At 35.2% G+C, this 13524-nt stretch overlaps 1 protein-coding gene across 1 annotated transcript in view; it reads left to right on the top strand.

Annotated features, from left to right (window-relative positions):
* The window catches only part of CNTLN (centlein), a 289401-nt gene that overhangs the window by 121301 nt on the left and 154576 nt on the right, over nucleotides 1–13524 (top strand). Inside the window, exons 9-10 of the mRNA XM_063081076.1 lie at nucleotides 3361–3537; nucleotides 5404–5529. Coding sequence (XP_062937146.1) covers nucleotides 3361–3537; nucleotides 5404–5529 — 303 coding nt within the window. The remainder of the gene's footprint in view (nucleotides 1–3360; nucleotides 3538–5403; nucleotides 5530–13524) is intronic.

Here is a 13524-nt window from a genome sequence, read left to right on the forward strand (position 1 = left end):
ATCCAGGTGATCAAGGTCAACATCAGCAGTTATAAGTCATGTTGATAGTATGTACCTGTGACATGATGTGATGAAAATGACATGTTACCTCTATGATTTTCCTCCCCAAAACTAATAACCCAGTGTAATCATTAGAAAAACACGAGACAAATTCCAAAGGAGGGGTATCCTACAAAAAATCATCAAAGTTCAAAAACAAGGAAAGTCTGAGAAACTGTCACAGCCAAGAGGAGCCCAAGGAAATATGACAGCTAGATGTAATGTTGTATCCTAGATGGGATCCTAAAACAGAAAAAGGAAAATGTGAATAAAATAAGGAAATGTGAATAAACTGTGGATTTTAGTTAGTAATACTGTATGGATATTGGTTTATTAATTGTAACAAATGTACCATACTGATTTAAGATATTAATTATAGGTGAAACTGGGTGAGTAAGGGTGGGAGGTGTAGTAGAACTCGCTGTAGTGTAATTTTTCTGCACATATAAAACTTCTAAAAAATAAAATCTGTTGATAAAAACAAAACAGGTTAAAGGACAGAACTGATTTTTTTTTTAAGTCTGGGAAATAAATCTTAAATTTATCACTAAAAACTCTGAGAGACGAGATTATAAAGAGACTTTCATTTATATTTCCTCTACTTATACTGAAAATTTTATATTGAACTTTTATTCATTTTATTTGCAGAACATATATATATATATATATATATATATATATATATATAAACATTTAGTGACGTGTTCATTGTGAAAAATTTAAGGAAATTCAGATAAGTATGAAGAAAATCATTCACATACAATCCCTTTTAGAAATAATGCTGTAACATTTCAGTGTTGTTTATTTCTTTTGCTTGTGCATGTTTGGTGAAATCTATCTCTATATACTATAATATAGCCTTTTGTATCCTATTTTTCTCACTTAATTTATCATGGATATCTTTTCATATTGGCCCTCAGCATAATTAGAATGCTAAGTCAGAGGCTGGGTACATTTTTTGTTGGCTGAGATGTACATTTCAAAATTTTCTTTGAAAATTTGCAGCAGATTGTAATTCCACCACCATTTTCTCAAAGTACAGGTGTGTGTAACCAACATTAAAAAATTTGGAATCTTCCCTTAGAAATCCCATTGCTTCTCTTGAAAAATCAGTAGATCTAGCAATAGTGGGCCACATTCATTTATGAAAACAGTTGGCTGCAGTTGAGTAGTAACTGCCACAAATATCCTCCTTACTCCTCAACAGTGACACTGTTATTTGCTACTCTTTTTGCTTATAATTTTAAAAAATGGTTGTATTAAGAGAACTGTGAAATACTTCTTGTGAATTTACCTTCAGCAAACGTGCTAAAAGGGAAGAGAGAACAAACCACAATTAAAGGAAATGGGAGCAAGTGTAAATTACTTTGTGGAGGTGAAGAATATATCTACGTGGTTTTTAAAAAAGTGTCTAAAGCTGTTATTTTAAAACAAACCAAACACAACTCATTTTACTTATTTATTTACATTATCCTCCTGACTTGTATGTGTATTTGAGTTATCACTACTTTCATAGTATTTTAATTTTGAAGTTCTGTTACAGTTTATTGAGGATTTTGAAGGAATGCTGCCTAAATATCCTTTATTGTTAGAAATAATATTGACATTAGTAGAAATATTGTTAGAAATAAGTCCATTCTTATTTTAAAGAACATACTTACTCTTGAAGTATTTTTAATGTCTTCATGAGTATTTGAGTTATCATTGTAGCTTCTTGACTTAATATTAATTTTTTCATATTCTTGGCTACAATGTTATAATCCATTGATGACTTAGAAAATTCATTTATTGAAGAACACAGAATTGCTTATTGGATGTACCAATCAACTAAATGTATGTCTTTCCTATTTTATTCTTTTTGTTTGACCTTGAACAAATTATTCAAAATTTATTTGGTAAATGATAGGATGTTAATATATCCTTCATAATTTTATTAAAATAAACCTGGATAAGAGCAGGTAGGATTTGAGATTTGTTTAGCTTGGCAGCCCAATCAAAGGAAATATTTATAAACATCATAAATCTGATTATAAAATAGTAGGGAAAAATAAAAGAAATAAAACTGTACAGTGATTAAAGGGGGAGGTAAAGAATAAAGCAGAATTATTTAGACTTAGTGGAAGAAAAATGCTTAAAGTATTTTTATTTGATCTTCAAAGCAAAGTAATGGAGTAAGTAATACTATGTTGTAAATACGGTAACAGTGTGAGATAAACAACACTGAGGAAAATACTTAGTGGTATGATAGAATAAAGGTTGGGAAACAAGTCAGGTGATTTAAATGTGAGGAAAGTGTAATAGTATAAATCAAAGGTGACTTCTCATAAAAATCACAGGCTGGAATTAGGAAAATTTTGCCTATCCCACCAAAAAAGAAAAAAAATAGCAAAATTAGAAAAGTGATATTTCCCATTGTTGGTTCAGAAAAGTTAAACATATATATTTTTCTCATAGTCCTTAGGAATATTATTTAGGAAGGATGTAGCTGTTCATAACTACATGAAAATATTTTCATGGCTACTGGATCTATACTGATAATATTACAATCATAAGATTTGACATTCCTTTGTTGGTAGATCAACAAAAACTTTGTTTTCAGCATGATTCAGTATTTTTGTTTTTTGTAAATGGAATGGTTAATTTGAAACTGTATGTATGCATAGGTTTTAATGGTCTCAAATAAATTCAGTGAAGATGGTAGTAGAATTTGCTGAGTGCTAGTTTTCATGAACAAGTTTCCTACAAGCTTAATTGTCCGGTGATTTCTGTTGTTAAAATGTGGGGCTATTAGCAGTTTATATGACACGTCAATAAATTTCAAAAGAGAATTTTATTAAGTTTTAAAATTATCAGAGGTCTTTGAGGAGTTATTTAATTATGATACATTAAAAGCAAATTGGACCTACAGTGCTATTGGTTTCCTTTTCCCAGGTTTATATTCTATCTATTGTATGACTTTTGGTGATCAAATGGTAGATTGAGTATTTTGTGAGGAAGCACTTATGTGTATAGTCACAAATTTGAAATGGTTAATTTATAGATGAGTGGTGTGTATTTAAATTTTTTCTCTTGCAAATCTATATGACAACATTTTTTCTGAAAATATTTATATAGACTCTTAGTTATTTTATTGAAAAATGCCATTCTATCAGAATGATATGTTTTAGCTAAATACTGGTTTATAGTTTCTTGTTAAAATGAAATTTTCTTTCTCTGAGTACTTATTATTTATATAATTAATATTATACATATTTGCATATATTTGCAAATAATATAAGATACAAACATACACATATATTTACACATACACTTTTAAAACAGGTATCTCAACGGCCATCTTTGTCAAGCTTAGAAACACTAATGGTCTCACAGAAGTCTGAAATTGAGTATTTACAAGAAAAACTGAAAATTGCAAATGAAAAACTGTCAGAGAACAGATTTACCAACAAGGGTTTCTCAGAGAAGACCATCATGACAAGTACTGAAGGAAAACATAAGGTAGAGAAATTTTATTATTTTGTGAATTTGTCAGGATGAGGCTGGCAAAGGCAGACAAGAAGTTAAAAAACAAACAGCAACATTTACTTCTCTGCTTATATTACTGGAAGCTTTAAAAAAAAATTATGTGCCAAACATTTGATAAAATGCCTCTTAGGAGTAGGGAGTTTTCTCTTCTTGAAGACTGAATAATGTATTCCTAAATAAAAGTTAATTAAATATATTATTAATAGTATATCTGTTTTGCCAGTAAATTAATATTCTTATATTTAAAAGTTTTGATAAGTATCCCTCATCTGATATATTAATCTATCTAATTAAAAATTTATTTTAAAATGGGATTAGTCATTTACTGAATTTTAAAATTTTAATTAAAAGATAAATATAGCTGTTTCTATTTTATTCAGATATGATATTTAAAATACTGCCCATGTAGAATATAAAATATTAAATGTATTTTAACATTAATTTTTCCACTAATAAAATTATATATTTTAAATTATAGAAAAATTTTAAATAGAAAAATTTTATAGATTTAAAGAGAGGGATAGTAGTAGAGAAAAATCAGCAAATTTTGCGTAGTATGTTTCTCATTTATTGACATCTCATCCTTTTTTTAGTATTCATTAAATGTTCATATTATACTGCAAAAGATTCTACAGAATGTTTACTAGTATTAAAATTCCATAATATCATATTTTAAATATGTTATTTCTAGATAAATTGAAATCACATTACTCTAAAAGTAAGGAATTTAGACATAGTTTTCTCATACTTGTCACTTCAGCAATAGAGGAATTATGTTTTTATAAGTAGAAAACCATGTTTTCAAGAAAATTGTTTTTGGTTCTTTCCATTTTTTTCTGTGAGTAGAGCAAACAATCTTAATTTAAAATGCCTTTAAAATTAGATTCATGTTTCTGTGGTACTCTTATTCATTTCCTCTGGTATTACTAGTAATTTTCAGAAGAATGAGCTTTATTTATTTATTAAAATATAACTGCATCATACATGTCTTGCCATTTTGAAGTAGTTTCACAGACACTGAGCTTTATTTAAATGAAAGAAAACATTCCTAAAATTGAGATACAACATTATAGAGCCTAATTTGGTTGCTTGCTCTTTTGCTGAAGTTTTAAAATGTATTTTAAAACTATTTTGACATTTCACTGCTTTTGATAAAAGTTGGAAAGAGGAGTATAATATATTGGACAAAATTTTCTTTCTTTTTTGTAAGGACATGCACTAAGGATGAACACTGTTGCCCAGCTTAATAGTTGCTTTCTCATATTCCTTCACCAGATTGGTATATGATGCTACACATAATATAAACACACATTCTTGTCTCTAGTTAGCCACATTATAGTTAATGACCATATGGTCATTATGGTATAAGATCTACTGTCTGTTGTATTTATATTCCTCAAGCATATTGTTCCTTCAACTTCACAGTATGTTAAACTATTTCAAAGGGAAAAAAATCCTTTCCCTCTTGTTTCTGGTTGTCCTATCAAGTGTAACCTTGGACCCTTATAGAGCAATTAGACCAGCCTCTATCCCCTCCTTTGTAATGAGATTTCTTGCATTTCTGAGTCTATAACCCTTTAGTCTTCCCTAATGGGACATCATTATTCTGAAAGAAACAATGTAAATGTAAATGAATATTCTCATTAACGAGTCACAGAGAAACCTTTAGCGGTAGCACTGTGGTAATTCCGCTTGTTATTTCTCTGGTATTCCATGCAGAATTTTTTTTTTTTTTATAATTCATTATTAGTATTCAAAATTACTTGTTCTTTAATTTTGCATGTCTTTCATAATCCAGTGTTCCAACTAGTTCAACCATGTCCTTGTTTTATTCTCAAGGAACCACCTGTGAAACGTTCAAGGTCTTTGTCCCCAAAGAGCTCTTTCACAGACTCAGAGGAGCTCAGGAAGCTGAGAAAAGCTGAAAGAAAGATTGAGAACTTAGAGAAAGCACTACAACTAAAGGTGAACATTAAATGATTTCTTTAGTAGTAACCTTGCAAATATAAAAATATACTAAACATATATTTCACAAATTACTGCTTGTCATTTTTCTTTCCTGAATTTAATTACCTGCATGAAAGATTTCTGAGGATCTTAAAGTAATAAAAAATATTTGTTACTTGAAAACTAAATATTTATTCACTACTTCTAAATTTTGGGGGAGTGTTTTGGCTTAAAATTAGGAATAAATTTCTTATAGTCTCTCAGAGGCAAAAGAAAAAAGAATTATAGCAAGCAGAAGGAGAATTTTTTGTTGTTCTCTATATATGATAAGCATATAAAAATAAAAGTGAGTTAAAAACCATATTAACCTAGGTCACATCACTTACAATTATCCTTTACAGAAAAATTGCATAGTCAAAGTGGCAAATAAATGTGCATTATTGTTTTTCATTTCAACTAAATTTGGCTTAGAATATGACATTTGAATGAGCACTCTGCCCATGTTTAAGAAGCATGTAACTTATCAGCCTATCTTTGAAAGCTTATACTTCCTAATTCATATTTTGTGAATTCTCTTTCTCAGAGGAAGTTGTTCATGCATATTCAACCAATTTTATGTGACCATACTGAGGACTTTTATTTTTTTCTCTGACTTTAATACAGTAAATTTTTCATTCTTCATTCACAATTATCCAAAGCCCTGCCCTGTTTGAGATTCCGTTATATAATTAATTCTCAAATAGTTTAATGGAATTCTTAAACAAGTCCAATGCTTTATACATTATTAGAATTCAGTACATTTAAAAGCTTAGGTTTTTGTCATATAGATTACTCTTAGGGAGAAAGAGGTAGTAAAATGACCAGATGTTTGGCCTACTTGAAATTTATAAGGAGCTTAAGTATAGAACCAAGTTATTTGTTCATTCATTTGTTTACTCAGTAGCAATTTATTGAGCATTGCAATTAGCCAAGCATCAGTCACTAATTGTATAATAGGAGACATGATGAATTGCTATTCTGAAAGACCCTTTCTCCAGTTAGGAAAATAAGTGAGTAGTTAGGCTCTAGTGTATTAAATATAAATGTGTGGGTAAGCAGAGAATACTATGGATATTTTTAGGAAGCCAATCTATCATCTTCCTCCTTTTCCATAATTCTTGAAGTTTGTATACCAAGGTTTCTATCCTATGTTAGACTGGGTTCTCTAGAGAAACAGAACCACACACACTATTATTACGGAGGCTGAGAAGTCCAAGATCTATAGCTGGCAAGCTGGAGATCCAGGAGAGCTGATGGTATAGTTCCATCTGAGCCCAAAGGCTGTATACAGTAGAACCAGGAGAGCCGATGTTGTTAAGTTAAAATCCAAGTCTGAGTTCGAGTCCTACTTCTAGTCTGAAGGCAAGAGAAGATAAATGTCCCAGCTTGAAGACAGTCAGGCAAAGAGAAAGAAATCTTTCTTAGCCTTTATTTTATCCAGGCTTTCAACAGGTTGGATGAAGCCCATCAAAACTGGGGAGGGCAATCTGCTTTACTCAATCTACTGATTAAAATATTAATTAATCTCATCCAGAAACACTCTGATAGAAACGCCTAGAAATAATGTTTAACCAAATATCTGGGCAGACAAATTGACACATATAATTAACCATCTTATATCCCATTCAGTAGTAGAGGATCTCCACCTGTTTGCCCCTAGAGGTCTGTAAGTCTTTGATAGTCCCGTAAGTCTTTGATAGTCCCATATTTTTGGCAGAAAGGAGAAGAGCAATTCAAAGACATTTTTAGATCTATTCCCTTCTTTTCTACTTCTTGAATTCCTTGTTTCAAAAAGTGTCGGAATGATTGTACTAAATTATTTCCTCATTTTATTTTCCTGACAACAGCTTTCTGGGGTGATGCCCCAAGTTTATTTTCCGAGTAAAATTCTTTCTTTCACAAAATTTCTTTTTCATTTCTAGTGTTTCTCTATTCATATTTTAAGTCAATTGATGATAATCATGAATTTCTAATTTGTCTTCTTTTACAGATTTGCAAGATGAAAAAAAATGAGAGCAAATTTTTTCCTTGTGTTTTGTTTGGTAGAAAAGGATTTCTTATTTTAAGGGAACAAGATAGTTGAATGAAAAAGGTACTGTAATCATGAACATTTAGCAAAAGAAGTAGGTAAAGAAAACCTGTGTAGTAAAGCAATTCCAAGGAGAGTAATTGAATCCAGAGTACTTTATTTACAGCTTGACTTTGGTCTAGAAAGGATAACTATGGTTTTTAGCGAAGACAGAAGACATCATTCTGTACTCCCCTTTATTGTGCTATAATAAATAATATGAAGGTAGAGGCTAGAAGACTCCAAAGTCAAGATGTTGGCAGAGTTGGTACCTTCGGAGGGCTATGAGAAAGAATCTGTTCCATTTCCCTGTTAGCTTCTGATAGCCTCAGGTGTTCCTTGATGTATAGATGGCATTCTTCCTGTGTCTTCACATTGTCTTCTACTACGTGTGTCTCCCTGTGTGTAAATTTTCCATTTTTGTAAGGTTATCAGTCATATTGGATTAGGCTCCACCCTAATGAACTCATTTTAACTTGATTACCTCTGTAAAGACCCCATCTCCAAATAAGATCACATTATGAGGTACGGGGGGTTAGGATTCCAACATACATTTTTTTTTGGTGGGATGGGCTGTGATTCAATTCGTAACAAGTGTCATCTTGTGTTTAAAATACATTTGTTGATCTTGGTTCTCCTTTTGTAGACCATTACCCATTAACACATACTGAATTTTTGTCATGGTTCTGTGAAACACTGCCAGAAGCTAATGGGAACAATGGCAGACGAAAATGTTTCATGCTCAAATGATTATTATAAACAATGGATTAAAAGTTTTCTTTTTTGTGAGCCTTTAACATATTAATGTGCATTGTGAATCTATAGAAAGATATAAACACATCTTTTCTTGGATTTACCTGGTTATATTATACCTATTAATATTTCCTCCAAAGACTGTTGTTCCATGGAAGATGCTGTAGGAAATGCTGAACGAAAGACAAAAGACATTTCATGGCATGGTAGGTAGCTTTAGGGTCCCAAGTTGATTACCAAGGTAGATACAAATAAGTTTTACCAGTAGCCCATGGAACATATGCATATGTAGTATGATACACTGAAATGATGCTCTTTATTAAATCAGCAGTAAGTTGTGCACATTAAATTATTCTAATACTAGTTATGAATTTTGTACAAATATTAACACATGATCTTGCTTAGTTTTGTGGCTAGGTGTATCTGTTTTCAAGATGGGTGACCAGTGTTGTAGTAAATGAGCCAACAGTAATGGAAGAAATGAAAGTTATTTTTATAAAAATCCCACCCATAATATTGATGTCATGAATATAGTGCTCTACTGTTGAGAAAACGGAATAGTTTAATCAGGGCCCCTCGCCTCGGGTCTGATTGAGGGTGGTGTGGTGCATTCTTTGTAAATAGGTTGTGTGGGGGTGGAGTTAGTGCCCATGCTTGGCATCACCACCTTGGCTGGCGTTGAGTGCCTCGGGTGTCTGCCATGCTGCATGAGGCCATGCTCTTGAACCTACAGCTCCAAGGACCTTTTGGCTTGTTACCTAACTCATAGACCTGTGTGTGAGGGGTCTGGTGACCCAGTCTGGCATGTGAGGGGTCTGGGGACCCAGCCTGGCATATGAAGGGTTTGTGACCCAGTCTGTGAATGGACTTGAGAGGTCTGTGAGCTCCAGCCCCAGCCCCAGCCCCAGCTCGACAGTTGGCCCAGTCAGCAGGATTATAGGTAGGTAAAAGAGCATGACAATTGATGTAGTCTGCGACAGGATTCTGAACAGGTACAGGAGCCAGAAAGCCCTTGGAAGAAGGAGGAAATGTGGCTACTTTTGAATATGCTCTGCCCTATGGTCACCTTCCCGTTGACTGGGATCTGGTTGCTGCACACTGTACTGCAAGGCAGCATAGACCAGGCACTACAATGGAAAACCCCTTGGGAGGTGGAGGAAATGTGGCTATCCTTGAGTATGTGGTGCCTGGTGGCCAATTTTCTGCTTACCAGAGCCTGGCTGCTACTCACAATGCTGAAAACTGATCCAGATCTGTGGCAGAAAGCAGAGTTGTTGGAAGCAAGGATGACTAGCCTGAAGGATGATGTGCAGCAACTGGCCACTCCCACTTCTCACAGCAGTGAAGATGCCCAACCCAGTGGTGAGTTGAGGGAGACTGTGCATCTCCAGGCACAACCTATTGTGCATGAGAATTGAGACACGAGCAGCCTATGGGACCAGATGGACAACCGGTGGGCAATCCACAGGTGACCCAGTTCACCACCTATGTCCCATATACCCAGGCTGAACTGGGTGACTTGGGGAGACAGTAAAGCAGCAGAAATGGGGAGAGCCCCTGGCTGCCGCAGCTATGGGACCTAAGGGATGGTATAATGTGCTCTAGAGACGATATAGTAAACACATGTTGCCTTTGTATGTCGCATTTGTCCGAAGGCAGATGGCTTGCCATGTGCCACTTAAACCTGAGAAGGCTCTTAAGGCATGCCACTTAATTCTGATGGCTGGCCGGGTGCCCCATAAACCCGAGAAAGCAGATGGCTTGACAGGTGCCATATAAACCCAAGAAAAGAGTGACTGAGAGAATGCAGTTGTTCAAACTGTGGGTGAATAGTGCAGAACTGCCCAAGACTGTGAGGGAGTAGCCAGTGTAAGCCAAGCTGATTCAAGTAATTCAGGAGCCAGGGATGGGGCAGCTAGATTCTAACAGCCAGGACAATGAAAAGGCCCTGAGGGCATTTCAGAAATTTAGGAGAGTGCCCCACCTAGGAGAACTGAGTTTCTCCGGAGGACAGACCTGGGGCACTGCTGCCCTCAGCACACTGCTCCCTGCCTCCCAGCTGCTCTGGCTGGAGCAATCCTGCTTCAGCACCTCTGAAGAGCAAAAGCCGAAAACCTTGGTAGTGTTCATGTTGTGTTAAGTTTGCAGGCCAGCAGTATGTGAGAACAGTGGAGGCGTGGCAGCTTCCACCTAGATTTCAGAAGATGTATGAAAAAGCTGGGGGACTCAGGTGGAGACCTGCTGCAGGGGTGGAGTCATTGTGGAGGTCATCTACGGAGCAATGTGGAGCAGAAAAGTGGGGTCAGTGCCCCCAGACAGAACCCCAACCGAGGAAATGTTTAGTGGAGCCAGGATGGTAGGACTGCTGCCAGGAGCCCAGAACCGTGGGGCTGCTGGCAATGTGCAGCACCAGCCTGGAAAAGCTGCAGGCACCAGGGAAGCTCAATGGGCTGCACTTGGTGGAGCTGTAGGATTGAGGTTGCCCAATGCTTTAGGGGTCCAGGTGCCCCAGTGTGCTTAATGTTTGCCCTGTTTGGGTTTTGGGTTTGTTTGGGGCCTGTTTTTCTTTTCTATTCCTCCCTTCTGGAATGGGAATGTGTACCCAATATCTGTCCCACTGTATCTTGGAAATAGATAAACTTGTTTTTGACTCTTTACAGGTTCATGGCTGCAAGGAGTTTTGCCTTTGGTCTCAGATGAGACTTTGGACTTTTGAGTTGGTGCTGCAACAAGCTAAAGACTTTTGGGACTGGGATGGAATGTATAATATGTGAATGTAAGGGTCGTCTGTCCTCTCTAAGGGAACATTGTGTAGATTCTGAATGTGTAGATTGTATGGTGAGGGACCCTGAAGGGGTGGATTGTTGGGAAAATGGAATAGTTTAATCAGGGCCCCTCAGCTTATGTCCAGTTGGGGGTGGTGCAGCGCATTCTTTGTAAATAGGCTGTGTGGAGGTGGAGTTAGTGCGCATACCCGGCACTGCCACCTTGGCTGGCGTTGAGTGCCTCGGGCATCTGCTGTACCACATGGGGGCCATGCTCTCAAGCCTATGGCTCCAAGGACCTTTTGGCCAGTTACCTAGCTCATAGACCTGTGTGTGAGGGTCCTGGTGACCCAGCCTGGCATGTGAGGGGTCTGGTAACCCTGCCTGGCATGTGAGGGGTCTGGGGACCTAGCCTGGCATGTGAAGGATTTGTGACCCAGTCTGTGAACAGACTTGAGGGGTCTGTGAGCACCAGACCCAGCCCTAGCTCAACAATTCACCCAGTTGGCAGGATTATGGGCAGGTGAAAGAGCACAAAGTCTACTAACAGCTTCTAAAGTATAATTTGGAAATCAGTGCTTCAGAGCTTTATGAAAAGCTTACTATTCTTGAGATCACTAATGCAGTGAATCCCTGCTTTACTGGTTTGCATGCATTTGGCAACTTGATTCTATTAGCACTTCAGTGCCATTTAATAATATATGTTCTTTGAATACAGTCTATGTCTTTTATTTTTCAGTGCTTTGATATACATGAACTTTATACATTTGCTGAAATTAAACATCCATACTGGAATTCTTGGTATTTTATAAAAGTTTTTTGTTTTTAACTTCTCAAAACCATTGCTCTTATTCTCTGAAGATCAAGCCACTGCTTTATGAACAGTGTTCATGCTCTTACTTTACCTTCTTCTGGCTAAACCAGAAGATTAAATCAAGAATCAAACAGAATTGTAAATATCTTTGAGAAAAGTCAGTTGATAAGATTTTCCTATTTTCTAATGTTTCAGTCATTCAGACTCGATTGTGCACAGAAGTTAGAGCCGTGTTTAGCTGATATAATTGCGAAATCTGTAGAAGTTACTCAGGAAATGTTTTCTTGAATGATCTAATGAATGGATCTCATTCAGTGGCTGTCCATGGAATATTTTGCACTTGTCCTTTTAGGAAAATGTAGTAATTAATGATATAAAATTTGTTTTTCTATCTTACGCTTGATTTTTTTGGTAATATTTCTCAAATAAAGTACAATTGTTTTGACTTTGACTATTATATGGCAAATGGGACTTAAAGAATTATAATCAAAACTATGGTTAACGTGTATTTGTTAGAAGATTAGAAAAGGTATTTTGGTTATTCTTTTTAAATATTTATTTTGAGATATCCAACTTTTGATGGATGACTTCAGCTGACATCTGTTCTTGCAGTATTAAATTAGGGAAAAATGTTTCTCCTTGAACTATATCTATCTATCTAATATTTACATTTTTATAAAATTTTAATATTTATGAAGTAGAACAAAGGAACAGTGGTCTCTAGGACTAATTTAACGCCTGAGTTACACTTTGATATCAGCATCACCAAAGCATGAATCCGTGGATGAAACTGCATCTTAAAAGAATTATGGCTATGAAGTTGATTTACAAATAATCTGTTTTAATAGCTTAGAGTTTAATAGTTTATAAGAATTATGTAAACAGTAGAGATAGATATAATAAATTAAACAAAATTAAAGCAGAAAGCTCATCTATGAAACCACTTTTCTATAATCACTACCTAATGGAATTACTATAAGAAAACCAAATCTATTTGCTAATATTGAACATCCACCTAAAGATTTAGGAGTCAGAAGTGGCAGCATTCAGTGCTTTGATTAATTAGTATGCCTAATACAGAGCCTGGAATGTCATGAACGATATATGAGACTGAGGGAATTTTTACTAAGTCTTAATCTCTGATTTAATGGCGTAAGATAGTTGGTTTCTATTTGAGAATTAGGGAAAACATTAGGCAGTACTGAAAAATGCTAACACAGTGACAATGCATTCATCTTTCAGTATCCATGGGGGATTGGTTCCAGGACCCCTGAGGATAACCAAAATCTATGGATACTGAAGTTCCTTAAATTAAATGGCATAGTATTGCATATAACCTACACCTATCCTCTCATATACTTTAAATAATCTCTAGATTACTTATAATATCCAATACAAGGTAAATGCTATGTAAATAGTTATACTATATTTTTTATTTGTATTATATTTTATTGTTGTGTTGTTATTTTATATTGCTATTTTTTCCCAATATTTTCAACCTATGTTTGGTTGAATCTGTGGATTCAGAACCTGTGGATACAGAGGGCCAACTGTACTAACAAGAAACTCAATTT

This window comes from Cynocephalus volans, chromosome 16 (assembly GCF_027409185.1).
Source record: "Cynocephalus volans isolate mCynVol1 chromosome 16, mCynVol1.pri, whole genome shotgun sequence".
NCBI classification, from domain to species: domain Eukaryota; kingdom Metazoa; phylum Chordata; class Mammalia; order Dermoptera; family Cynocephalidae; genus Cynocephalus; species Cynocephalus volans.